The sequence below is a fragment of the Callithrix jacchus genome, chromosome 22 (genome assembly GCF_049354715.1).
Source record: "Callithrix jacchus isolate 240 chromosome 22, calJac240_pri, whole genome shotgun sequence".
Taxonomy (NCBI): domain Eukaryota; kingdom Metazoa; phylum Chordata; class Mammalia; order Primates; family Cebidae; genus Callithrix; species Callithrix jacchus.
The window spans coordinates 4,590,800-4,618,664 of record NC_133523.1 but is presented as its reverse complement, the minus strand read 5'-3'; the positions used below and the strand labels follow the sequence as shown (position 1 = coordinate 4,618,664).

Below are 27,865 nucleotides of genomic sequence, written 5' to 3'. Positions count from 1 at the left end.
CACCGCACCACGGGGTAAAAGCCAGCCCCGGCCCGGCTCGGACGGTTTCCAGGCTGGTCTTTTAAGTCGTGGCCGCTGTGCCTGGGACGTCCCGCTGACCGCGGTGAGTGGCGGGGGCGCCTCAGTTGAGCTGGGGGTGCGGAATCCACCGAACCCTGAGCACCCCAGGGGCGGAGGGGTCGGGGAGGGCCTTTCTGGGAGTGGGATTTGCTGGAGTCTGCGGCCTGGGGAGGGGTCTTCAGCCCGGGCTGATCACCCCCCCACCCCCAGAAAAAAACCTAACTTGGCTGCGCAGCTCAGACTTTGAAAGTCTCTTCTCACTTCCTGGGACTTTGAGGGGCGAAAGGGCACAGCCCTAGAAGGGGGTGCTATGGTGGGGGGTGGGCTAAATACCGCCCCCACCACCAGGTTTTCTCTAAATTTTGAACAGTGTGCTTGCTTTTGGAAACGCAATTTGCTGGCTAGTTTCCTCCTCTGGGCAGAAACTCCGCCCTCCCTTCCGGGGTCTTCGGAGACACCCCCCCACTGGAAAGCCACCTCCCCTACCGTTGGTTTTGCCACCGGGGGTTTGCCCCAGCTCCTGGCGCCCCCAGCTGATTCCGGGGAGGTCTTGCGCAAATCCTGCCGCCTTCCCTCGGGTGGGCGTGGCAGCGAGGTGGCTTAGAAGTAGGAAGGCATACCCTTAACTCCTTTGGGGTTCTAGTCCCGACCGGGCCTGGCAGTGGGACCTGGGGCTCTTGGAATTTTGGAAGTCAGTCTTAGGATGCCGGGAAGTTGCTGGATGGCCGTGTCTGGCCTGGCGCTCCCCTTCTGCAGCCAGCGGCCAAACGGGTCGTTGACCCCCAAGGCTTTCAGTGGGTGTAGACTTCTGCAATGGCGGCTCTTGTTTAAACCAGTTCCAGGAGGTCATGGTGGACAAAGGGGACGGGAGGAAGCTGCCTGAGTCCTAAGTGGGACTTGGGAATCTCTTGAGGCTAGGACTTCGATGCCTGCTTACCTGGCCCCCTGCCCAGGTGAGCTCAGGAAGTGAGGAGAAGAATAGATTAGGCAATGGTCACTGAGAGGTAGGTGTGTCTCCTCACCTGACTTCCCAGTTGGGGGACTTTTGTATCTAGCAGGAAGCGCGTTCCTGGCTGGCTTCACCCCTTTGTCCATGGAGTGTGGTGAGATGGGTTGTTTTTTTTTTTTGAAACGGAGTCTCGCTCTGTTACCCAGGCTGGAGTGCGGTGGCACAGTCTCGGCCCACTACGACCCCTGCCTCCCAGGCTCAGGCGATTCTCCTGCCTCAGCCTCCTGAGTATCTGGGATGACGGCTCGCCACCATGCCCAGCTAATTTTTATATTTTTAGTACAGGCGGGGTTTCACCATGTTGGTCAGGCTGGTCTTGAACTCCTGACCTTGTGATCTGCCCACCTTGCTTCCCTTAGTGCAGGCGTGAGCCACTGCATTCAGCTACAGTGAGACGGTTTATGGAGCACTTACTGTGTGCCAGGCACAGCAGTGTCTCCTCTGCTTCACAGGGACCCTTGGCTCTTGTGAGACACTTGTACCCATTTCACAGATCTGGCAAGCAAGGCTTCTAGGGAATGCTGCCTTCCCAAGCTCCTATTCCTAGTGAGTTGGCAAGCTGGGATTATAACCCAGACTGGGCTGGGCATGATGGCTCATGCCCTGTAATCCCAGCACTTTGGGAGGCCAAGGTGGGCAGATCATTTGAGGTCAGGAGTTTGAAACCAGCCTGGCCTCTACTAAAAATATAAAAATTACCGTGATATGGTGGTGGGAGCCTGTAATCCCAGCTACTCAGGAGGCTGAGGCAGGAGAATCTCTTGAACCCCAGAGGCGGAGGTTGCAGTGAGCCGAGATCATGTCACTGCACTCCAGCCTGGGCGACAGAGCAAAACTCCATCACACACACACACACAAAAAGGAAAAATAAATAAGTAAAAGAGAACCCAGGCTGGACTCCAGATCTAGTGCTCTCAAAAACGTCATTTGCTGGGTTCTGCTTAGGAAACCTCAAAGCACAGCTGCCGGGAGGCTGGGCCTCTTTCCACTGGGAAGAAATGCTCAGAGTCAAGGTCACAGGTTTTTACACTCACACCAGAATTCCCCAGGAAAGCAGTCTGTGAGGCAGCCACGACCTTTAGCCCAGTTTTTTGGGATGGAGTCTCTCTCTGTCACCCAGGCTGGAGTACAGTGGCATGATCTTGGCTGACTGCAACCTCCCGCTCCTAGGTTCAAGTGATTCTTCTGCCCAGCCTCCCAAGTAGCTGGGCTCACTAGTGCCCCCCACCATGCTTGGCTAATTTTTGTATTTTGAGTAGAGACAGGGTTTCACTATGGTGGCCAGGCTGGTCTTGAACTGCTGACCTCGTGCTCCAACTGACTCCGCTCCCATAGTGCTGGGATTATAGGCTACATTTAGTCTTTTGTTTGTTTTGTTTTTTTTTTTGAGACGGAGTCTTGCTCTGTCGCCCAGGCTGGAGTGCAGTGGTGCTATCTCGGCTCACCGCAACCTCCACCTCCCGGTTTCAGCTGAGGTTTTCCTGCCTCAGCCTCCAAAGTAGCTGGGATTATTACACTTTGAGGTGTGTGCCATCATGCCAGGCTAATTTGTGTATTTTTAGTAGAGGCAGGGTTTCACCATGTTGGCCAGGCTGGTCTCACCCTCCTGATCTCAGATGATCCTCCTGCTTTGGACTCCCAGAGTGCTGGGGTTATGGGTGTGAGCCACCATATCTGGCCCGTGTCACTTACATTTAAATCTCATTCTTCCACTGCATTGGGGTACACTTGTTATTTTTCTTTTCTTTTCTTTTCTTTTTTGAGAGGGAGTTTTGCTCTTGTTTCCCAGGCTGGAGTGCAGTGGCGCTGTCTTGGCTCGTCAAAATCTCTGCCTCCTGGGTTCAAGTGAGTCTCCTGCCTTGTCCTCCTGAGTAGCTGGGATTACAGGTGTTAGCCACCATACTCAGCTAATTTTTATATTTTTACTGGAGATGGGGTTTCTCCATGTCGGTCAGGCTGGTCTCGCCCTCCTGATCACCTCACAACCTCAGGTGATCCACCTGCGTCAGCTTCCCAAAGTGCTGGGATTACAGGCATGAGCCACTGCACCCTGCCAACACTTACTATTTTCCTGTTCCCCTTCTGCTGGGCACCCACGTTGTTTCCAGTTTCACACTGTGGCAGGTCCACACACCTCTGCCCATGTGGAAATCCAGGTGTGGGATATTCCCCGAAGTGAGGTTTCTGGGTCAAGGGGAAGATGGCTCTTGGAATGTGACAGCGATTGGCAAATTGTCCTCTGCAGAGGTTTTAGGTCACACCTGGCTTTCTGGAGTACAGGTGACACAAGTGAGCCCTGGAAGGGCTGTTCCCAAGCCTTGCTCCCTGACATGTATCCCAGGCACCAGCTGTGTCAGCACCGCCTGGGAGCCTTTGAAAAATGCAGGGCAGGGTGCTGTATGCCTGTAATGCCAGTCCTTTAGGAGGCCAAGTCAAGAGGATTGTTTGAGACCAGCCGGGGCAACATAGCAAGATACCATCTCTACCAAAAAGAAAAAAAATTTTTTTTTTTTTTTTGAGACGGAGTCTCGCTGTTGTTACCCAGACTGGAGTGCAATGGCACGATCTCGGCTCACCGCAGCCTCTGCCTCCTGGGTTCAGACAATTCTCCTGCCTCAGCCTCCCGAGTAGCTGGGACTACAGGCGCGCACCACCATGCCCAGATAATTTTTGTATTTTTAGTAGAGACGGGGTTTCACCTTGTTGACCAGGATGGTCTCTATCTCTTGACCTCGTGAACCACCTGCCTTGGCCTCCCAAAGTGCTGGGATTACAGGCATGAGCCACCGCGCCCGGCCCGAAAAGAAAAAATTAATTACGGGTGGTAGCAGGTGCCTGCAGTCCTAGTGACTTGGGAGGCTGAGGCAGGAGGATCCCTCAAGCCCAGGAGTTGGAGGCTGCAGTGAGCTGTGACTGATTGCACTGCTGTGCTCCAGCCTAGGTGACAGAGCAAGATGATGCCTGTTTTTTTTTTTTGACTCCATCTCGGCTCACTGCAACCTCTTCCTGGGTTCAAGGGATTCTCCTCCCTCAGCCTCCCAAGTAGCTGGGATTACCGGCAGGTGCCACCATGCCTGGCTAATTTTTATATTTTTTTTTAGTAGAGATGGGGTTTCACCATGTTGGTGGGCTGGTCCCAAACTCGTGATCTGCCCGCCTTGGCTTCCCAAAGTGCTGGGATCATTGGTGTGAGCCACCGCGCCTGGCCAAGCCCATCTCTAATGAGAAAAAAGAAAGGGCCAGGTGCGGTGGCTCACGCCTGTAATCCCAACACTTTGAGAGGCCTAGGTGGGCGGATCACGAGATCAGGAGTTCGAGACTAACCTGGCCAACACGATGAAACCTCGTCTCTACTAAAAATACAAAAATTAGCCGGGCATGGTGGCTCACACCTGTAATCTCAGCTGCTTGGGAGGCTGAGGCAGGAGAATCGCTTGAACCCAGGAGGCAGAGGTTGCAGTGAGTCGAGATTGTGCCCCTGTACTCCAGCTTGGGCGACAGAGTGAGACTCTGTCTCCAAAGATAAAAAAAGAAAGGAAAAAAAAAAGAAGTTACAGAATCAGCACTTAGTAAGAACGAAGTCCACAGGTCACCCTTGTGCCTGCTAAGGACTGAGAGGCATGGCTGTAAGTCACTGTGAGGTGTTGGTGGGCAGCTGTGAACCCTGTCTTCCAGCTGCAGTGTGAGCCTGGACTTTCTCCTGGAAGGTGGGGCCAGGCAGGCTGTATCTGTTCCTCTGTCCACAGTGTCTGCTGCCGAGACCATGTCTGCCAACGGGGCGGAGGCTGATGCCAGCACCCAGGTGACAGCGGAAGAACCGGTGCAGCAGGTGAGGAAGGACCGGGACCAGGGACTGCCTCGACCCTGTGACTCGGGTGCAGTGAGGGTTGCCACGCCAAGGTGCTCTGGCGGGGAGCCCGGGATCTGCCCACAGCTCACGGAGCCAGAGGGATTTATTCCTCAGCCGGGTACACACCACTCACTGGTGTCCTTGGTTCGGTGCGGGCGAATCTCAAAGGCCCTGGGAGGGCCCAGGGGGACAGGGTTCTGTCTGAAACTACCTGCCCTCCCAACCCCTCAGCCAAATCATCCTCATCTCTGAAGTTTCTCTTCGGGACCTCCGAGGAAGACAATCTCCACTCCAAATCTCTCCTCCTCGTGTTATTTTATTTATTTTTTATTTTTATTTTTTGAGACGGCGTTTTGCTCTTGTTACCCAGGCTGGAGTGCAATGGCGCGATCTCGGCTCACCACAACCTCCGCCTCCTGGGTTCAGGCAATTCTCCTGCCTCAGCCTCCTGAGTAGCTGGGATTACAGGCACACGCCACCATGCCCAGCTAATTTTTTGTATTTTTAGTAGAGACGGGGTTTCACCATGTTGACCAGGATGGTCTCCATCTCTTGACCTTGTGATCCACCCGCCTCGGCCTCCCAAAGTGCTGGGATTACAGGCTTGAGCCACCGCACCCAGCCAAATTTTATTTTATATGTATAGTTTTTGAGATGGAGTCTCGCTCTGTGGCCCAGGCTGGAGTGCCGTGGTGCCATCTCAGCTCACTGCAACCTCTGCCTCCCAGGTTTAAGCGGTTCTCCTGCCTCAGCCTCCTGAATAGCTGGAATTACAGGTTCCCGCCACCATACCCGGCTACTTTTTGTATTTTTAGTAGAGATCGGGTTTCACCATGTTGGTCAGGCTGGTCTTGAACTCCTGACTTTAAGTGATCCGCCCGCCTCAGCCTCCCAAAGTGCTGGGATTACAGATGTGAGCCACTGTGTCTGGCCTGTATTTTATTTTTTTGAGACAGGGCCTTGGTCTGTCACCCAGGTTTGAGTGCAGTGGCATGATCGTGGCTCACCACAACCTCACCCTCCTGGGCTTAAGCGTCAGTATATTTTAAAACCACAGAATTGTATGCCTATGAAGAGTGACATTTACTGGGTATAAATTATGTCTCAAAGTTGTTAGGAAAAAAACAACAAGAACTCGGGCCAGGCGCAGTGGCTCCTGCCTGTAGTCCTGGCACTTTGTGAGGCTGAGGTGGGAGGATCGCTTGAGCCAGGAAGTTCAAGGCTGCAGTGAGCTATGATTGTGCCACTGCACTCCAGCCTGGTGACAGAGCAAGACGCTGTGTCTAAAAAATTAAAACTTAAAAACAATTTTTTTTGAGATGGGGTCTTACTCTATGGCCCAGGCTGGAGTGCAGTGGTGCGATCTTGGCTCACTGCAGCTTCTGACTCCTGGGTTCAAATGATTCTCTTGCCTCAGCCTCCTGAGAAGCTGGGATTACAGGCATGTACCACCACGCCCGGCTAGTTTTTGTGTTATTTATTTATTTTTGAGACGGAGTCTCACTCTGTCGCCTGGGCTGGAGCGCAGTGGCCAGATCCACGCCCAGAGCCTTCTTCACTCAGCCTTCTGTGGCTGTCTCTAATTCTTTTTTTTTTTGAGACGGAGTTTCGCTCTTGTTACCCAGGCTGGAGTGCAATGGCTCGATCTCGGCTCACCGCAACCTCTGCCTCCTGGGTTCAGGCAATTCTCCTGCCTCAGCCTCCCGAGTAGCTGGGATTACAGGCGTGCGCCACCATGCCCAGCTAATTTTTTGTATTTTTAGTAGAGATGGGGTTTCACCATGTTGACCGGGATGGTCTCTATCTCTTGACCTCGTGATCCACCCGCCTCGGCCTCCCAAAGTGCTGGGATTACTGGCGTGAACCACCGCGCCCGGCCGGCTGTCTCTAATTGTTACAAATTGCTCAGCGCATGAGGCCCTTCCCAATGGGCCCGATACCTTTTACGACTGATGAGCCCGGCTGGACACATCTACACACAGACACACATCCGATTGCTCTCCTCCCAATTCAAAACCTTCCAAGGTTAGTTACAGAGAGAGCTACCTTCCAAAGTGCCGATCTGGCACCCATGGGTGATCAGGCCACCCTTCCACCCATAATGGGGTGGGCTACTTTCCCGGGTTCAATCTTACCAAATTCAGTGGTCCGGACTTCCCCAAATGCTCGTTCCTCCTCGGTGTTCAGCCACTGGGTGGATCCACACTGCGGGACCTCCCTGCTCCGCTCTGGCGAGGCTTTTCCACCGGGCAAATACCTGCCCGGGAGCGCTCTCAGGGTGCATCACTCCAGTGAGCAGGATTCCTCCACAGGTCTAGGGGAACCACCTAAGAGACTTTTTCCCGGCGTCTGCTATCTGAGACTCGCTTCCCGGCCAACACACCAAAATGTAGCAGGAGCGGCCGCGGGAAACGGGTCTCTCGGACACCGAATACAGGAGGAAGGAGGGTTTATTCGGCCGGGAGCAAGGTGGCATAGTTGCCTAACAGCCAAGCTCTGGGACTCTTGTCCTTTATCACCACCTGGCACATGGCTGGGATAAAACGCAGGCTCACAGGCCAGGCACGGTGGCTCACGCCTATAATCCAGGCACTTTGGGAGGCCAAGGCAGGTGGACCATGAGGTCAACAGATCGAGACCATCCTGGCCACCATGGCGAAACCCTGTTTCTACTAAAAATATAAAAATTTGCCGGGTGTGGTGGCACATGTCTGTAATCTCAGCTACTCAGGAGCCTGAGGCAGAAGAATTGTTTGAACTTGGGAGGCGGAGGTGGCGGAGAGCCAGGATTGTGCCACTGCACTCCAGCCTGGTGACAGAGCAAGACTTCATCTCAAAAAAACAGAAAGGGCAGACGCACATCCATAGGCTGTGTTAAAGGAAGCATGTGACAAAATCCCAAGATTCCTGGCTAGTGCTCCCACCTGGAATGCAACGTGTGGGGTGAGCCGAGCCGTCTGGCAGCCAAGAGGGAGAGCAAAACTGCAGGGCACCCCGAGTTTCCTGCCCAGCCCCCCATCTTTCCCCGCCCGGTCTTCCTGAGCCGCTTCTCTTCTGTAGCCAAGTGTGGTGGACCGCGTGGCCAACATGCCCCTCATCAGCTCCACCTGTGACATGGTGTCCGCGGCCTATGCCTCCACCAAGGACAGCCACCCGCATGTCAAGACCGTCTGTGACGCGGCAGAGAAGGGAGTGCGGACCCTCACGGCGGTCGCTGTCAGCGGGGCTCAGCCCATCCTCTCCAAGCTGGAGCCACAGAGTGGGTGAAGTCCCAGAGGGCACTGAACCCCGCTCCTGGCTGATTCCCCGGGTTGGGGGTAGGGGGTCTGCCCAGTTTTCAGTCCTGGCCCGTTGCACTAGGTGACATTCCAACAGTCACATTTGCATCTTGCTTAATGTGTTTTTTGGTAGTTGCGTCAGCCAGCGAATTAGCCCACAGGGGGCTGGACAAGTTGGAGGAGAACCTCCCCATCCTGCAGCAGCCCACGGAGAAGGTAACGTAGGATGTCTGCCCTCGGGGGCACTGCCGAGACGGGGACCTGCTTGGTTGTAGAGAGCTCTGGTTCCATCTTAAGTAGAAAGCGTGGTAGCATCCTCCCTGGTCCCTCTCCTGTCGTTTGCCATCCCCACCCCAAATCCAATCCCCACTGGGCAGCTGGAGGAATAATTGCAAAGCCAGCCAGGCATCCGCCACCATGCCCAGCCAGTTTTTGTATTTTTTTTTTTTTTTTTTTAGACAGAGTTTTCACTCGTGTTACCCAGGCTGGAGTGCAATGGCGCGATCTCGGCTCGCCGCAACCTCCGCCTCCTGGGTTCAGGCAATTCTCCCGCCTCAGCCTCCCGAGTAGCTGGGATTACAGGCACGTGCCGCCATGCCCAGCTAATTTTTTGTATTTTTAGTAGAGACGGGGTTTCGCCCTGTTGCCCAGCTGGTCTTGAAGTCCTGACTTCAGGCCATCCACCCACCATGGGATCCCAAAGTGTTGGGATTATAGGAATGAGCCACTGCACCCGGACCACTTGTTTTTATAATAAAGTTTTCAGCCGGGCGCGGTGGCTCAAGCCTGTAATCCCAGCACTTTGGGAGGCCGAGGCGGGTGGATCACGAGGTCAAGAGATCGAGACCATCCTGGTCAACATGGTGAAACCCCGTCTCTACTAAAAAAAACAAAAAATTAGCTGAGTATGGTGGCGTGTGCCTGTAATCCCAGCTACTCGGGAGGCTGAGGCAGGAGAATTGCCTGAACCCAGGAGGCGGAGGTTGTGGTGAGCCGAGATCGCGCCATTGCACTCCAGCCTGGATAATAAGAGGGAAACTCTGTTCCAAAAATATAATAATAATAATAAAGTTTTATTGGCACACAGCCATGCTCATTTACATATTGTCTATGACTGCTTTCACCCAACAATGGCAGGGGTGAGTAGTTGTGACAGACACTGTGACCCACAGTACTGAGAGTATTCACTATCTGGCCCTTCACAGAGGCTGGTGCCAACCCTGTAACTATTTTGTTAATCAGAAAAGGTCAAAACACCACGTGCTAAACTGTCCTGCCCTCAGCAGCTGGGTGGCACTCAGGCTGCTTTGCTTCTCTGGGCCTCGCTTTCTTTATCTTTTTTATTTTGAGCAGAATTTCACTCTTGCTGCCCAGGCTGGGACCAGCGGCGCGATCTCAGCTCGTTGCAACCTCCACCTCCTGGGTTCAAGCAATTCTTCCGCCTAAGCCTCCCAAGTGGCTGGGATTACAGGCGTGCGCCACCACACCCAGCTAATTTTTGTATTTTTAGTAGAGACGGTTTCACCATGTTGGCCAGGCTGGTCTCGAACTCCTGACCTCAGATGATCCACCCACCTCGGCCTCCCAAGCTGCTGGTCTTACAGGTGCGAGCCGCCGTGCCCGGCCGGTCAGCATGTTTTAAAGACTGTCTCCAGATGCAGTCACATTCTTACCCCTGGGGATCAGGACTTCGACGTGTGAATTTGGGGTGGGGGGACCAGAATTCAACCTATAACAGCCTGGAATGAAGAAATTAGACACAGGTCAGGCGCGGTGACTCACACCTGAATCCCTGCACTTTGGGAGGCCGAGGCGGGTGGATCACTTGAGGTCAGGAGTTTGAGACCAGCCTGGCCAACATGGTGAATCTCCACCTCTACTGAGAATACCGAAATTAGCCAGGCGTGGTGGCGGGCGCCTGTCATCCCACCTACTCAGGAGGCTGAGGCAGGAGAATCACTTGAACCTGGGAGACAGAGGTTGCAGTGAGCTGAGATCACGTCACTGCTCTCCAGCCTGGGTGACAGAGCAAGGCTCTGTTCAGGAAAAAAAACAAAAAAAACCTCCTTCAGATAGTGTGAGGCTTAATTGCTTGTTGTTTGGCTCCCTAGCTGGGACCAGGGCACAGGCCGCCTGCTTTGTGGCTGTGTCCAGTGCCCAGCGGGCAGCCTGGCACAGAGTAGCTGCGTATTAAGTATTCCGGTGCTCAATGTCCGATTCTGCCCAGTGGTTACGGGAGGGCCACCCTGGGGCACTCCCTGCTTGTGCCTGGGTCTGTAGCCTCAGAAATAGGTGCTCCCTGGGTAGGGGGCAGGACAAGCCAGCCCGCATCCCGGAATCCTTGGGTTTTCCCTGCGACCACCTCCAGGGACAGGCAGCTCATTCATCCACCAGCTATTGAGTGCCTACTGCATACGGGAGGGCGAGGGCTGTGCTGTACCATCACGGTCACATTTCATCTCTGGTTTATGCAGAAATGGCCTCAGCTGGGGAGCAGGAGAGCAGGTGTCAACTTGCACCTTTTTTTTTTTTTTTTTTTTTTTGAGACAAGGTCTTGCTCTGTTGCCCGGGTTGAAGTGCAGTGGCGTGATCTCGGCTCACTACAGCCTCGGCTTCCTAGGCTTAGGCAATCCTTCCAGCTCTCAGCCTCCTGAGAAGCTGGGAGTACAGGGGTGCACCACTGCCCCCGGCTAATTTTTTTTAAATTAATTAATTTATTTATTTTTAAGATGGGGTTTCACCATGATGGCCAGGCTGGTCTTGAACTCCTGACCTCAGGTGGTCCACCCACCTCGGCCTCCCAAAGTGCTAGGATTACAGGCGTGAGCCACCACGCCCGGCCAACCCCCGGCTAATTTTTTAATTTTCTGGAGGGATGGGGTCTTGCTATTTGCCCAGGCTGGTCTCAAACTCGTAGCTGGGTGCGGCGGCTCAAGCCTGGAATCCCAGCGCTGGCCGGGTGCGGCGGCTTATGCATGTAATCCCAGCACTTCAGCAGGCCCAGCCGGTCAGATCACAAGAGCAGGAGTTTGATAACAGCCTGGCCAACATGGTGAAACCTGTCTCTACTAAAAATGAAAAATTAGGCGTGGTGGTGCGTGCCTGTAATCCAGGCTTCTCGGGAGGCTGAGGCAGGAGAATTGCTTGAACCCAGGAGGCGGAGGTTGCGGTGAGCCGAGATCCTGCCACTTCACTGCAGCCTGGACGGACGACAGAGCGAGACTCTATCTCAGAAACAAAAACCAAAAGGCAGACTCCTGGCCTCAAGCTGTCCTCCTGCCTCGGCTTCCCAAAGCGCTGGGATTGCAGTCCTGAGCCACTGTGCCGGGCCACACCTGCCCCTTATCCTCAAAGGCCAGTAGTGGGCTTGGCTGAGGGAGGATGGATGCTGGTGAGTTCACAGAAAGACGGGGAAATGTGGCCCAGGAGCCCCCATCTCAGGGCCAGGCCTCTGCATTCTCTTTCTCTCCTTCTGATCACATGGGAGGCCAACATTCCTTGTGTTTATGGAAGGGATAAGCTCAGGGTGAATTCTTCAAGGTCGTTGAACGGAGCAGCAGCTGGGAGCTCTCTCTTTTGTTTCTTGGAGACTAGAGTGTCACTCTGTTACCCAGGCTGGAGCGCAGTGGCACAATCTCGGCTCACTGCAACCTCCGCCCTCCAGGGTTCAAGCAATTCTCCTGCCTCAGCCTCCCGAGTAGCTGGGATTACAGGCCTCTGCCACCACGCCGGGCTTTTGTATTTTTTAGGAGACACGAGGTCTCACCATCTTGGCAGGTTTGTCTAGGGCTCCTGACCTTGTGATCCACCCGCTTCAGCCTCCCAAAGTGCTGGGATTACAGGTGTTAGCCACCACCCGCTTCAGCCATGCCCAGCCAGTGCTGGGATTCCAGGCGTGAGCCACCGCGCCCAGCCTATTTTTGTATTTTTTTGTAGAGGTGGGGTCTTGCTATGTTGCCCAGGCTAGTCTCCAACTTCTGGGCCCAAATGGTCCTCTCGCCTTGGCCTCCCAAAGCACTGGGATGACAGGTGTGAGCCCCTGTGCCTGGCCTGCTGTGGGAACACCACCGTCCCTCAGAACCTGGGGGAAGTTAACTCTTCCCAGAGGAGAAAAAAACTCACAGGGCCCAGAGCTGAGAGAGCATTGCGTCTCTCAAAGAGTCAAGAGTTTGGCCGGGCGCAGTGGCTCACGCCTGTAATCCCAGTATTTTGGGAGGCTGAGGTGGGCAGATCATAAGGTCGAGAGATCGAGACCATCCTGGCCAACATGGTGAAACCCTGTCTCTACTAAAAATACAAAAGATTAGCTAGGTGTGGTGGCATGTGCCTTTAGGCCCAACTACTCGGGAGGCAGAGGCAGGAGAACGGCTTGAACCCAGGAGGTGGAGGTTGCAGTGAGCCGAGATTCAGCCACTCCACTCCAACCTGGGCGACTGAGTGAGACTCTGCCTCAAAACAAACAAACAAAAAAACCCAAAACAACACAGTTAAATAAATAAATACATAAACCCCAGGCTGGGTGCGGGGGCTTATGCCTGTAATCCCTGCACTTTGAGAGGCTGAGGAGGGCAGATCACTTTAGGTCAGGAGTTTGAGACCAGCCTGGCCAACGTAGTGAAACCCCGTGTCTACTAAAAATAGAAAATTAGCTGGGCATGGTGGTGCATGCCTGTAATTCAGCTACTCTGGAGGCTAAGGCAGGAGAATCACTTGAACCTGGGAGGTGGAAGTTACAGTGAGCCGAGATGGCACCATTGCACTCCAGCCTAGGCAACAAGAGCGAAACTCTGTCTCAAAAAAACAAAGAAAAATTAGCCCGGCATAGTGGCGGGTGTCTGTACTCCCAGCTACTCGGGAGGCTGAGGCAGGGGAATTGCTCCAACCTAGGAGGCAGAGGTTGCAGTAAGCCAAGATCATGTCGCTGCATTCCAGCCTGGGTAACAGAGTAAGACCCTGTCTCAAAAAAAAGAAAAAAGCAACTAGGCACAGAGAGGTAGAGTGCCTTGCCTGAAGCCACACAGCTGAGAAGCAGCAAGCCAGGGACGGAGCCTCAGTAGTCTGGCTGTAGAATATGAGCTCATGACCACAACTCCAGACTCAGAGTCGCCCGAGGGGATGGCGCTTCCTGCCTCCATCTCCCTAGAGGTTAGGGTACAGCAGGGGGGTGCCCACGAGTGGCAGGAAGGCAGAGACGCTGATGGTGCCGTCTCTCCTAGGTCCTGGCGGACACCAAGGAGCTTGTGTCGTCCAAGGTGTCGGGGGCCCGAGAGATGGTGGCCAGCGCCAAGGACACAGTGACCACACGAGTGTCGGAGGCGGTGGGCGCCACCTGTGGTGCCGTGCAGAGCGGCGTGGACAAGACCAAGTCTGCAGTGACCGGCGGGGTCCAGTCGGTCATGGGCTCCCGCGTGGGCCAGATGGTGCTGAGTGGGGTCGACACGGTGCTGGGGAAGTCGGAGGAGTGGGTAGACAACCACCTGCCTCTCACGGACGCCGAGCTGGGTGAGTGTGGCCAGCGGGCTGCTCTGGGACCCCTCCCCGGGCCTCCCCGACCTGAAGCCACTGTCGGCCTTGGGTCTGTCCCTCACTGCCACCTCATCCCTGCCACCCCTCCCAGCATCTTGGAATCTAATCACCAGCATGGGGGTCCCCTCTGTCTTGGTCCCCAGCCCCCGCCCTCCCCCACCACAGTCTCCTTCCCACAGCAGCCAGCAGAGGGCGCCTGTGAGCACCTGAGTCAGATCCTGTCCCTCCTCTGCCCACAGCCCCCCGTGGCTCCCACCTCCCTCGGGGTCAAAACCCAAGCCCTCCTCACAGCCCACAAGGCCCTGTAGAACCGGCCCTGTCTTCTCCCAGCCCTCCTCTTCCCCCTTCGCTCTCTCCGCTCCCCCATAAACATGTGACTAAACTTGAGATCTCACTTCACTGTGACAACAGCCCTGGCATTCCATCATCTCCGTCATATACTTGCACTCCCTGCACTCTTTATTTGATCTTCTTCTTTATTTTATTTATTTATTTATTTATTTTTAATTTTTATTTATTTATTTTTTTTGAGACAGAGTTTCACTCTTGTTACCCAGGCTGGAGTGCAATGGCGCGATCTCTGCTCACCGCACCCTCCGCCTCCTGGGTTCAGGCAATTCTCCTGCCTCAGCCTCCCGAGTAGCTGGGATTACAGGCAAGCGCCACCGTGCCCAGCTAATTTTTTGTATTTTTAGTAGAGACGGGGTTTCACCATGTTGACCAGGATGGTCTCGATCTCTTGACCTCGTGATTCACCCACCTCGGCCTCCCAAAGTGCTGGGATTATAGGCATGAGCCACCGTGCCCGGCCTATTTTATTTTGTTTTTGAGATGGAGTCTTGTTCTGTCACCCAGGCTGGCGTGCAGTGGTGTGATCATAGCTCACTGCAGCCTCAATCTCCAGGGATCCTCCCGCCTCAGTTTCCAAAGTAGGTGTATACCTCCATGCCTGGCTAATTTAAAACATATTAAATTTTTTTTTTTTTTTTTGAGATGGAATTTCACTCTTGTTACCCAGGCTGGAGTGCAATGGCGTGATCCTGGCTCACCACAACCTCCGCCTCCTGGGTTCAGGCAATTCTCCTGCCTCAGCCTCCGGAGTAGCTGGGATTACAGGCATGTACCACCATGCCCTGCTAATTTTTGTATTTTTAGTAGAGACGGGGTTTCACCTTGTTGACCAGGATGGTCTTGATCTCTTGACCATGTGCTCTGCCCTCCTCAGCCTCCCAAAGTGCTGGGATTACAGGTGTGAACCACCATACCTGGCTTAAAACAGAATTTTTAGAATTCTTTGTAGAGACAGGGTCTTGCTGTGTTGGCCAGGCTGGCCTCAAACTGCTGAGCTCAAGCCAAGCACCCACTGTGGCCTTCCAGAGTGTTGGAATTACAGGCATGAGCTGCCATGCCTGGCCTGACGTTCTTCTTCAGATCGACTTTTCTGGATTCTTTTAGAGATGAAACCTGATAGTTACTATAACTCGCCAACTCCATCATCTGCTGTAAATACATAATGAAAGAGTGAACATTTATTGTATAACTTTCCAGATACAAACTATTCCAAATAGCACCCTTCAGGCAGCTCTGACGAGGGCTGGGGTACAAAAGGGGAAATTGAGGGTTACTATCAAAATCACTTCCCCACAGGCCAGGGGGTAGCAAACATTTTTCTTTTTTTTTTTTTTTTTTTTTTTGATACGGAGTCTCGCTCTGTCTCAGCCTCCCAAGTAGCTGGGATTACTCGGGATGGGTGGATGTGCCACCATGCCTGGCTAATTTTGTATTTTTAGTAGAGATGGGGTTTCACCATGTTGGCCAGGCTGGTCTTGAACTCCTGACCTCGTGATCCACCGAACTCGGCCTCCCAAAGTACTGGGATTACAGGCGTGAGCCACCGCGCCCGGCCACATTTTCTTGTTTTTCTCTTTTAGAGATAGCGTCTCACTCTGTCGCCCAGGCTGGAGTGCAGTGGTGCAATCATAGGTCAGTGCAGCCTGGAACTCCTGGGCTCAGACGAGCCTCCCACGTCAGCCTCCCAAGTAACAGAGACTACAAACACACACCATCATGCCCAACTAATTCTTCTTTATTTAACTTTTTGTAAAGATGGGGTCTCCCTGTGTCATCAAGAACTCCTGGGCTGGAGGGATCCTACTGCCTTATCCCCCACAGTGCTGGGATTGGGATTTTTGCAAATAAGAAACTTAGCCTATCAGCAGGGTACGGTGGCTCATGTGTGTAATCCCAGCACTTTGGGAGGCTGAGGTGGGCAGATCACCTGACGTCAGGAGTTTGAGACCAGCCTGGCCAACATGGTGAAACCCCGTCTCTACTCAAAATTCAAAAACTAGATGGATGTGGTGGTGCCCGCTTGTAGTCCCAGCTACTCAGGAGGCTGAGGCAGGAGAATCATTTGAACCCAGGAGGTGGAGGTTGCAGTGAACCGAGGGGCGACAGAGTAAGACTCTGTCTTAAAAAAAAAACATAGGTCAGGCGTAGTGGCTCATGCCTGTAATCCCAGCACTTTGGGAGACAGGTGGGCAGATCACCTGAGGCTTGGAGTTCGAGACCAGCCTGGTCAACATGGAGAAACCCCGTCTCTACTAAAAATACAAAATTAGCCAGGCATGGTGGCACACGCCTATAATCCCAGCTACTCAGGAGGCTGAGGCAGAAGAATCCCTTGAACCCGGGAGGCGGGGGTTGCGGTGAGCCGAGTTTGCGCCATTGCCCTCCAGCCTGGGCGACAAGAGCAAAACTCCATCTCAATCAATCAATCAGCTGGACGGTATGATTCCAGCCTGGGCAGCAAGAGCGAAACGATGTCTCAATAAGTAAATAAAGAAACTGGACAGTGTGATCCCTGGGACCGCCCATGTGGGACAAGCCCAGCTGCATGTCCTGGTGTCACGGAGACCCTGCTGCTCTTCCCCACAGCCCGCATCGCCACGTCGCTGGATGGCTTCGACATTGCGTCCGTGCAGCAGCAGCGGCAGGAACAGAGCTACTTCGTGCGTCTGGGCTCCCTGTCGGAGAGGCTGCGGCAGCACGCCTACGAGCACTCGCTGGGCAAGCTTCGGGCCACCAGGCAGAGGGCACAGGAGGCTCTGCTGCAGCTGTCGCAGGCCCTAAGCCTGGTGAGGCCCCCGGGGCTTCACCCCACAGCAGACACCCATTGGGAGCTCACTGGTCTACTGCTCACCCTTCTGCAGGCTGGCGGGCCCGTCCCCTCTTGCTCACCCTTCTGCAGGCTGGCGGGCCGTCCCCGCTTGCTCACCCTTCTGCAGGCTGGCGGGCCGTCCCCGCTTGCTCACCCTTCTGCAGGCTGGCGGGCCGTCCCCGCTTGCTCCTGGCACTGTCTCTGGTTGGACACACCTTTGCTCAGGCTGCTGCCACAGATCACACTGTCTGGGGCTGGACGCAGCGGCTCACACCTTTTTTTTTTTTGGAAACGGAGCCTTCTGTCACCCAGGCTGAAGTGCAGTGGCACGATCTGGGCTCACCAAAACCTCCACCTACCGGGTTCAAGCGATTCTCCTGCATCAGCCTCCCGAGTGGCTGGGATTACAGGCATGTGCCACCACGCCCAGCTGATTCTGTGTATTTTTGGTAGAGATGGGGTTTCTCCACGTTGGTCAGGACAGTCTTGAACTCCCGACCTCAGGTGATCCGCCAGCCTTAGCCTCCCACAGTGCTGGGATTTTTTTTTTTTTTTTTAAGATAGGGATTCACCATGATGGCCACACTGGTCTTGAACTCCCGACCTCAGGTGATCCACCGGCCTTAGCCTCCCACAGTGCTGGGATTTTTTTTTTTTTTTTTAAGATAGGGCTTCACCATGATGGCCAGACTGGTCTTGAACTCCTGACCTCAGGTGATCCACCCACCTTGGCCTCCCAAAGTGCTAGGATTACAGGCATGAGCCACCACACTGGGCCAAGTGCTGGGATTATAGGTGTGAGCTACCGTGCCCAGGTCTCACTGTGTTGCCCAGGCTGTTCTGGAGCTCCTGAGCTCAAGTGATCCTCCCCGCTTGGCCTCCCAAAGCACTGGGATTGTGGAAGTGAACCCGCTTCATTCCTTTTGAAGGCTGAATAGTATTTCATCATAAGCACTTTTTTTTTTTTTTTTTTTTGAGACAGAGTCTTGCTGTGTCGCCAGGCGCCAGGCTGGAGTGCAGTGGCGCAATCTCGGCTCACTGCAGCCTCCGCCTCCTGGGTTCAAGCAGTTCTGCTTCAGCCTCCCAAGTAGCTGGGACTACAGGCGCACGCCACCACGCCCAGCTAATTTTTGTATTTTTAGTAGAGACAGGGTTTCACCATGTTGGCCACGATTTTCTCGATCTCTTGACCTCATGATCCACCCGCCTCGGCCTCCCAAAGTGCTGGGATTACAGGCGTGAGCCACTGCGCCCATCCTATTTTTTTGTATTTTTAGTAGAAATAGGTTTTACCATGTTAGCCAGCTGGTCTGGAACTCCTGACAAAGTGATACACCAACCTCGTCCTCCCAGAGTGCTGGGATTACAGGCGTGAGCCACCACGCCCGGCCTCAAGCACTTTTTAAGCCTTCCCTAGTTCCCTCTGCTCATGTCCCATTGTCCAAAGCCAGTCACGTGTCCAGGCTCCATTGCAAACAGAGGAGAAATTGACCCAGTGGGAGGAGCTACAGGGGATGCCGGCCACTCTGCACCAACCACACAGAACATGAGTGTGTCAAACCACAGACCCCAGAGCTCACAGTATCACCATAGCTGGGAAACCCTCTTCCTCTTTTCTAGACCGTCCTGTAAGTCATGATTGAAGGATCCCCTGGGTGCCCGCTGAAATCCCGCCTCTCCCAGGGGGGGCCTCCTTCCCTCACCTCTCTCTCCCCTGCCCCAGATGGAAAATGTCAAGCATAGCGTTGATCAGAAGCTGGTGGAAGGCCAGGAGAAGCTGCACCAGATGTGGCTCAGCTGGAACCAGAAGCAGCTCCAGGGCCCCGAGAAGGAGCTGACCAAGCCAGAGGTATCTATGGGGGACTGTGGGGTGGCCCGAGGTACTTGGAGTCCCGATGCCGCCCTCTACACCTTTGCTTCATGGGCGCACCTGCTTTGAATGCTTTCCCCAGCCTCACCTGCTTTCAGGAGCCCATGACACCTCCTCCAGGAAGCCAGCCTTGATTTCTGGTCTTGGGCATGCATGGGTATGGCTTCTTCCTTTTTTTTTTTAAATTCTGCTCTACTACCCAGGCTGGAATACAGTGGTGCGATCTTGGCTCACTGTAACCTTTATTTCCCGGGTTCAAGCAATTCAGCCTCCTGAGTAGCTGGGATTACAGGAGCCCACCACTGCCCCTGGCTAATTAATCTTTGTGTGTTTTTAGTAGAGATGGGGTTTTACCATGTTGGCCAGGCTGGTCTTGAACCCCTGACCTCAGGTGATCTGGATGACTTCTGAATCAGAGAGTATTTGACAGCAGTGCACCACATTGCTAAATGCTAAGCTGAGTCTTGTTGAACTTAAATCTGGATTCTTCTCTTCCCCTGGAGTCCTTCATATGCACCCACCTGGGTCCCAGCAGCAACTTCTGACTCGTGTTCTCCGGCCTCTCCACTCAATCCCAAGCCTTGGCCTCTTGTGTCCTCAAACGGGCCTTACTTACCGCCTGTCCCAGCATACACTTCAGTCTCATTAAATCCATGCCTGGCCAACATGCTGAAACCCCGTCTCTACTAAAAAAATACAAAAATTACGAGGCGGGCAGATCACAAGGTCAGGAGTTAGAGACCAGCGTGGCCAACATGGTGAAGCATGGTGTCTCTACCAAAAATACAAAAGTTAGTCGGGCGTGGTGGCGGGCGTCTGTAATCTCAGCTACTCAGGAGGCTGAGGCGCAGGAATCACTTGAACCCGGGAGGCAGAGGTTGCAGTGAGCTGAGATTGCACCACTGCACTCCAGTTGAGCGACAGAGTGAGGCTCCATGTCAAAAAGAAAAATGCACACCTGATGCAATTCTCATGCCTCGTTCCAAACCATACTCCCTCTGTCTTGGTCTGCTTCTCAGCTTAACCTCTCCAGGACTTGGTTTCCCTATCTGTAAATGAGACACAGGACGTCCTCCAGGGTTGTTGAGATTAAATTAATAGGCTGGGTGCGGTGGTTCACGCCTGTAATCCCAGCACTTTGGGAGGCTAAGGCAGGAGGATTGCTTGAGTGCAGGAGTCCAAGACCAGCCTGGCCAGCACAGCAAGATCCCATGTCTACAAAAAAATGTTTAAATGAACTAAGCATGGTGGCACAAACCTGCAAAACCAGCTACTGGGGAGGCCAAGGTGGGAGGATCACTTGAGCCCAGGAGTTTGAGGCTGCAGTGAGCTACAAGTGCACCAGTGCATTCCAGCTTCGACAGCACAGTGAACCTCAAAAGGAAAAACAAGATGAAAGGTGCTAAACCTGTGAATGTCCACAGCAGCATGATTCACAGTAACCAGGAAGTGGAAAACGCTCCGTGTCCATCGGCGGATGAATGCGTCCACAGAAGGTGTGCCAGTGGAATACTATTCAGCCACGAAAAGGAATAGAGCACGTGGTATGGGAACCAGCCTTGAAACCATCACATTCAGTGACAGAGGCTAGATTACAAAAGGCTACCGTAGGTCAGGTGTGGTGGCTCATGCCTATAATCCCAGCACTTTAGGGGGCTGAGGCAGGTGAATCACCTGAGGTCGGGAGTTTGAGACCAGCTTGACCAACATGGAGAAACCTAATCTCTACTAACAATACTAAAAATTAGCCCAGTGTGGTGGCAGGTGCCTGTGATCCCAGCTACTCGGGAGGCTGAGGCAGGAGAATTGCTGGAACCTGGGAGGTGGAGGTTTCAGTGAGCTGAGATCACACCACTGCACTCCAGCCTGGGCGACAAGAGCAAAACTCCATCTCAAAAAAAACCCAAAAAACAAAAAAACAAAAGGTCACCACAGTATGTGATTCTGTTTATATGAAACACTCAGAGCGGGCAAATCCAGGGACGGGAAGTGGATTTGTGGGTTGCCAGGGGCGGTGGGGAAGGGGGGAATGTACCGTGATTGCTAATGGGGGCGGGGTTTCTTTTGGTTTGGGGAGTGATGCAAATATCCTATAATTTGGCCAGTTTCGGTGGCTCATGCCTGTAACCTCATCACTTTGGGAGGCTGCGGCGGGCAGATCACTGGAAGTCAGGAGTTCAAGAGCAGCCTGGTCAACCTGGTGAAAACTCGTCTCTACCAAAAATACAAAAAAAATTAGCCGGGCCTGGTGGCAGGTGCCTGTAAGCCCAGCTACTCCGGAGAATCGTTTGAACCCCAGCAGCAGGGGAACGTTGCTGTGAGCTGAGATGATGCCACTGCACTCCAGCCTGGGTGACAGAGGGAGAATCTGTCTCGGCCTACTGCAACCTCCGCCTCCCAGGTTCAAACAATTCTCCGGCCTCAGCCTCCCAGGTAGCTGGGACTACAGGCGTGCACCACCACGCCCAGCTAATTTTTTGTATTTTTAGTAGAGATGAGGTTTCACTGTCTTAGCCAGGGTGGTGTCGATCTCTTGACCTCGTGACCCATCCATCTTGGCCTCCCAAAGTGCTGGGTTACAGGCGTGAGCCACCGCGCCCGGCCTTCTTTGTTATTTCTTTCTTTTTGAGGCGGGGTCTCTCTCTGTTGCCCTGGCTGGAGTGCAGTGGTGCCATCACAGCTCACTGGCTGCACAGTGCAGGCTGGAGCAGTCCTCTCACCTCAGCCTCCCGAGGAGCTGGGAGAACAGGCACATGCCACCATACCTGGCTAATTTTTTAAAAAAAATTTTAGTAGAGACAGGATCTCACTGTGTTGCCCAAGCCAGTCTTGAACCCCTGGCCTCAAGCAGTACTCCCACCTGGGCCTCCCAAAGCGCTGGGAATACAGGCATCAGCCACCATGCCTGGCCCCAGATCAATTAATGATTGATTGATTGATTGAGATTGATTGATTGACTCAGGCTGGAGTGCAGTGGCATGATCTTGGCTCACTGCAGCCTCCACCTCCTGGGTTCAAGTGATATTCCTGTCTCAGCCTTCCGAGTAGCTGGGACTACAGGCGCATGCCACCACACCTGGCTAATTTTTGTGTTTTTTTTAGTAGAGATGGCTTTTTGCCATGTTGACCAGGCTAGTCTCGAACTCTTGACCTCAGATGATCCACCCACATCGGCCTCCCAAAGTGCTGGGATTACGCATGAGCCACCACGCCTGGCCCTGGCTACTTTTTGTATTTGTATTTTCTATTTATTGTTTTTATTTATTTATTTATTTCTGAGACAGAGTCTCACTCTGTCACCCAAGTTGGAGTGCAGTGGCATGATCTCTACTCACTGCAGCCACCGCCTCCCGGGTTCAAGCAATTCTCCTGCCTCAGTTTCCCAAGCAGCTGGGATTACAGGCGTCTGCCACCACGCCCGGCTAATTTTCTTTGTGTTTTTAGTAGACACAGGGTTTTGCCATGTTGGCCAGGCTAATCTCGAACTCCTAACCTCAAGTGATCCACCCGCCTTGGCCTCCCAAAGCGCTGGGATTACAGGTGTGAGTCACCGCACCTGGCCTAATTTTTGTATTTTCGGTAGAGACAGAGTTTCACCATGTGGGCCAGGCTGGTCACAAGTCCTATCTGTGCTCATCTCACTCCATGGCCGAGGAAATTTTCTTTTTTTTTTGAGACGGAGGTTTTGCTCTCGTTACCCAGGCTGGAGTGCAATGGCGCGATCTCGGCTCACCGCAACCTCCGCCTCCTGGGTTCGGGCAATTCTCCCGCCTCAGCCTCCCGAGTAGCCGGGATTACAGGCATGCGCCACCGTGCCCAGCTAATTTTTTGTATTTTTAGTAGAGACGGGGTTTCACCATGTTGACCAGGATGGTCTCGATCTCTTGACCTCGTGATCCACCCGCCTCGGCCTCCCGAAGCGCTGGGATTACAGGCTTGAGCCACCGCGCCCGGCCTGGCCGAGTAAATTTTCAAGGACATTTCCTAGCTCTCTGATTTCAACTGTGCTCTCCCCCAGTGGTCTACAACTTCTGCCTAGAAAGTTCTTCTAGACTGTCCCGGCCTGGCTTCTACTTTTTGTTTTTCAGCAGTTTTACTGAGGTATCATTTGCATGTTACACAAGTCACCCTTTTAATCATACACATCAGTAGTTCTTAGCATTGCGTGACGGTCACTATCACATCTCACGCCCCTAAAAAGAAAGTCTTTCCCCATCAGCAGTCTCTCCGTTTTCTCCTCCTCCCAACCACGCATCCACTTCCTGCCTCTGTGGATGGGCCTGTCAGGGGCATTTCATAGAAATCGGATTACACACTGTATGGCCTTTTTTTTTTTTTTTTGAGACGGAGTTTCGCTCTTGTTACCCAGGCTGGAGTGCAATGGCGCGATCTCGGCTCACCACAACCTCCGCCTTCTGGGTTCAGGCAATTCTCCTGCCTCAGCCTCCCGAGTAGCTGGGATTACAGGCACGCGCCACCATGCCCAGCTAATTTTTGTATTTTTAGTAGAGACGGGGTTTCACCATGTTGACCAGGATGGTCTCGATCTCTTGACCTCGTGATCCACCCGCCTCAGCCTCCCAAAGTGCTGGGATTACAGGCTTGAGCCACCGCACCCAGCCCTAATTTTTGTATTTTTAGTAGAGACGGGGTTTCACCATATTGGCCAGGCTGGTCTCAAACCCGTGACCTTGTGAGCTGCTCGCCTCGGCCTCCCAGAGTGCTGAGATTACAGGCATGAGCCACTGCGGGCCCGGCCCTGGGTGACCTTTTGTGTCTGGCTTCCTGAACTGAGTGTGGCGTCCTCAGGGTTCCTCCATGCTGTTCCTCCATGGCTGCTGAGTCACATTCTCTTGTATGGATGGGTCACATTCTGTTCATCCATTTATCAACCGAAACACGCTTGAGCCAGTGGACTTTTTGCTCTGCCCGTGTGCACGTCCTTGTGTGTGGACCTTTGCTTTCGTTTCTCTTGGGCGTACACCCACAACTAGAACTGCTGAGTCATATGACAATTCTATGGTTTAACATTTGAGAAACCACTACACTGTTTTCCAGAGTGCCTGTGCCACCAGCAATGCATGACTCTTCAGGTTCTCCACCTCTTGACCCACAGTGGGTATTATCTGACCATTTGTTTCTTTTTGTGAGATGGAGTCTTGCTCTGTCGCCCAGGCTGGAGTGCAGTGGCGCGAGGCGTGATCTCGGCTCACCGCAGCCTCCACCTCCCCGGTTCAAGTGATTCTCTTGACTCGGCCTCCCAGCTAGCTGTGATTACAGGCACCTGCCACCGCGCCCGGCTAATTTTTGTGTTTTTAGTAGAGACAGGGTTTCACCATCTTGGCCAGGCTGGTCTGAAACCCCTGACCTCGTGATTCACTCGCCTTGGCCTCCCTCCCAAAGTGCTGGGATGACAGGCGTGAGCCACCGCTCCCGGCCCAGTTTCTCTACCTCATGACTGACAGTGGGTATTATCTGACCGTTTTCAGCTATCCTAATAGGTTTGTGAAGTGATATGTCCTTGTTGGGTTTTTTTTTTTTTTTTTTGAGACAGAGTCTCGCTCTGTCCCCCAGGCTGGAGTGCAATGGCACGATCTCGGCTCACTGCAACCTCTGCCTCCTGGGTTCAAGCAATACTTCTGCCTCAGCCTCCAAAGTAGCTGGGACTACAGGTGCCCACCACCACGCCTGGTTAATTTTTGTATTTTTCATAGAAACAGGGCTTTCACCATGTTGATCAGGCTGGTCTTGAACTCACCTCAGATGGTCCATCCACCTCAGCCTCCCAAAATGCTGGGATTACAGGCGTGTTTGATTTGCATTTCCTTAATGACTTATAATGTCAGACAGCTTTTCATCTGCTCTCCCTGTATCTTCTTTGGTGATTTTCTATGCCTTTAAAAAAAAATTGACTAGTACCCAAATGCAGTGGCTCATGCCTGTAATTCCAGCATTTTGGGAAGCCGAAATAGGCAGATCACTTGAGCCCAGGAGTTTAAGATCTGGGCAAGTTAGTGAGATCCTGGCTCTACAGAAAAATTTTAAAATGTAGCTGGGCATGGTGGTGAGTGCCTGTAGTCCCAGCTGCTCAGGAGGCTGAAATCAGAGATCACTTGAGCTCAGGAGTTGGAGGCTGCAGTGAGCTGTGATTGCACCACTGCACTCCAGCCTGGGCGACAGAGCTAGATCCTGTTTGTAATTAAAAGAAAAGAGGCAGCTGGGTTCAGTGGCTCACGCCTATAATCCCAGCACTTTGGGAGGCCGAGGCGGGCAGATCATGAGGTCAAGAGATCAAGCCCATCTTGGCCAACATCGTGAAACCTTGTCTCTACTAAAAATACAAAAATTAGCTGGGCGTGGTGGCACACGCCTGTAGTCCAGCTACTCGGGAGGCTGAGGCAGGAGAATTGCTTGAACCCGGGAGGCGGAGGTTGCAGTGAGCCGAGATTGCGCCATTGCACTCCAGCCTGGTGCCTGGTGACAGAGTGAGACTCTGTTTAAGAAAAGAGGCTGGGTGTGGTGGCTGATCCTTGTAATCCCAGCACTGTGGGAGGCCGAGGCAGGAAGATCACTTGAGGTCAGGAGTTCAAGACCAGCCTGGCCAACATGGTGAAACCCCATCTCTACTAAAAATGCAAAAATTAGCATGGTGGCACGCCTGTAATCCCAGCTACCTGGGAGGCTGAGGCAGGAGAATCGCTTGAACGCGGGAGGTGGAGGTTGCAGTGAGCCAAAATCATGCCACTGCACTCCAGCCTGGGGGACAGAGCAAGACTTCATCTCAAAAAAAAAAAAATGCCGGGCACAATGGCTCATGCCTGTAATCCCAGCACTTTGGAAGTCCAGGGTGGGCAGATCACGAGGTCAGGAGATTGAGACCATCCTGGCTAACACTGTGAAACCCTGTCTCTACTAAAAATACAAAAAAATTAGCCAGATGGGGTGGCACGTGTCTCTAAGCTACTCAGGAGGCTGAGGCAGGAGCATCGCTTGAACCCAGGAGGCGGAGATGGCAGTGAGCCGAGATCATGCCACTGCACTCCAGCCTGGGTGACAGAGCGAGACTCCATTAAAAAAAGAAAAAGTTTCACCTATGGAAACGTTTTCTCCAGGGTTCCTGGTAGAACTTCCCTTTCCCTGACTTCAGCTCCAGTCGCCTTTCCTGAAACACATGGTCCTGATTGGCGCCCCCATCTCCTTTCTCAGCAGGTTGAGTCCCGGGCTCTCACCATGTTCCGGGACATTGCCCAGCAGCTCCAGGCCACGTGCACCTCCCTGGGGTCCAGCATCCAGGGCCTCCCCAGCAATGTGAAGGACCAGGTGCAGCAGGCCCGCCACCAGATGGAGGAACTCCAAGCCACCTTCTCCAGCATCCACTCCTTCCAGGACCTGTCCAGCAGCATCCTGGCCCAGAGCCGTGAGCGCGTGGCCAGCGCCCGTGAGGCCCTGGACCACATGGTAGAATACGTGGCCCAGAACACACCTGTCACGTGGCTTGTGGGACCCTTTGCCCCTGGAATCACTGAGAAAGCCCCAGAGAAGTAGAGGGAAAGGAGAGGACTCAGGAGCCCCATTTCTGTGCTGCAGCTCTGGAGTCCTCAATCCGGGGCCCATTTCAAACCAATTTTCTAAGCCCTCCTCCCAGCTCTTCCGTGCTGTCAGTTGGAAGCTAAGGCTCTCAAAACTGGGCCATCACCCCGCTGGCCAACCTCTCACCCCCTCTGAGTTTGGAAGAAGCATATTCTGAGCCTCACCCTATCAGTCAGTAGAAAGGGATATCCAGAAAAATATTTTTCACAAAGGTTGCCCCCCAACCTGAATTTTTTTTTTCCTTGTTAAAAATTGGGTATATAGTCTCTGTCCCGCTTTGTCTACACCGATGACCCTGGCTATCAGCCTGTAATGCGTGGACTTGGATTTCTGGCCTAAGTGGGCCTCCTGGGGACGGGAGGGACCGCTGAGCTTCTGAGCTTCATTGTAGAGCAGAAGGGTGCTGGGGCCTGTCCGGCACGCCTTGTTGAAATGCCCTGGCATTCAGTATTGCCTTAATAAACTTCACCTACAACTGCATACAGGCTGTGTGTGCGTGTGTGTGTGCGTGTGTGCACATGTGCGTGTGTGTGCGTGCGTGTGTGTGTGCACATGTGCGTGTGTTTTCATCTGTCCCTGTTGCTATCACAGAAATACCTTAGGCTGGGTAATTTATTTATTCATTTATTTATTTTGTAGAGACAGGATCTCACTATATTGCCCAGGGTGGTCTTGAACTCCTGAGCTCAAGTGATCCTCACGCCACATCCTCCCAAAGTGCTGGGATTACAGGCATGAGCTACTGGGCCTGGCCTTCAGAACTGTGAGAAATAAATTTCTTTTTTTTTTTTAGATGAAGTTCTGTTTTGTTGCCCAGGCTGGAGGGCAATGGCACGGTCTGGGCTCACTGCAACCTCCACTTCCTGGGTTTAAGCAATTCTCCTGCCTCAGCCTCCCGAGTAGCTGAGATTACAGGCACGTGCTATCACACCCGGCTAATTTTTTGTATTTTTAGTAGAGATGAGGTTTCACTATGTTGGCCAGGATGGTCTTGAACTCCTGGCCTCATGATCCGCCCACCTCCACCTCCCAAAGCAATGGGATTACAGGCGTGAGCCACCACGCCTGGCCGCTTTTTTTTTTTTTTTTTAAGACAGAGTTTCACTCTTGTTGCCAAGGCTGGAGTGCAGCGGTGTACTCTCAGCTCATCACAACCTCCACCTCCTGGGTTCAAGCGATTCTCCTGCCTCAGTCTCCCAAGTAGCTGGGATTACAGGCATGAGCCACCACGCCCAGCTAATTTTGTATTTTTAGTAGAGACAGGGTTTCTCCATGTTGGTCAGGCTGGTCTTGAACTCCTGACCTCAGGTGATCCCCTGGCCTTGGCCTCCCAAAGTGCTGGGATTACAGGCATGAGCCACCGGCCTGTTTCTTTCATTGAAGAAGAGGGTGTGGTCAGGCCCATGGCTCACACCTGTAATCCCGGCACTTTGGGAGGCCAAGAGCGGCAGATCATGAGGTCAGGAGTGTGAGACCACCCTTGCCAATGTGATGAAACCCTGTCTTTAACTAAAAATACAAA

At 53.2% G+C, this 27,865-nt stretch overlaps 1 protein-coding gene across 1 annotated transcript; it reads left to right on the top strand.

The window, feature by feature from the left end:
• Positions 1 to 43: 43 nt before the first annotated feature.
• On the top strand, positions 44 to 26,823 carry PLIN3 (perilipin 3). The gene is made up of 8 exons (XM_035287163.3): positions 44 to 103; positions 4,816 to 4,898; positions 7,980 to 8,178; positions 8,331 to 8,413; positions 13,414 to 13,699; positions 16,661 to 16,860; positions 18,607 to 18,732; positions 25,960 to 26,823. The coding sequence occupies exons 2-8, from the start codon at positions 4,833 to 4,835 to the stop codon at positions 26,296 to 26,298; spliced, it is 1,299 nt and encodes a 432-aa protein (XP_035143054.3). The 5' UTR covers positions 44 to 103; positions 4,816 to 4,832; the 3' UTR covers positions 26,299 to 26,823.
• The last annotated feature ends 1,042 nt before the right edge of the window (positions 26,824 to 27,865 follow it).

Excerpts from the sequence above, each read along its gene's own strand:
- PLIN3 (XM_035287163.3), top strand. The coding sequence starts at position 4,833 with ATGTCTGCCAACGGGGCGGAGGCTGATGCCAGCACCCAGGTGACAGCG. Across the intron at positions 8,414-13,413 it reads TGCAGCAGCCCACGGAGAAG|GTCCTGGCGGACACCAAGGA; the intron begins GTAACGTAGGAT and ends CGTCTCTCCTAG. Across the intron at positions 16,861-18,606 it reads TGTCGCAGGCCCTAAGCCTG|ATGGAAAATGTCAAGCATAG; the intron begins GTGAGGCCCCCG and ends CCCCTGCCCCAG.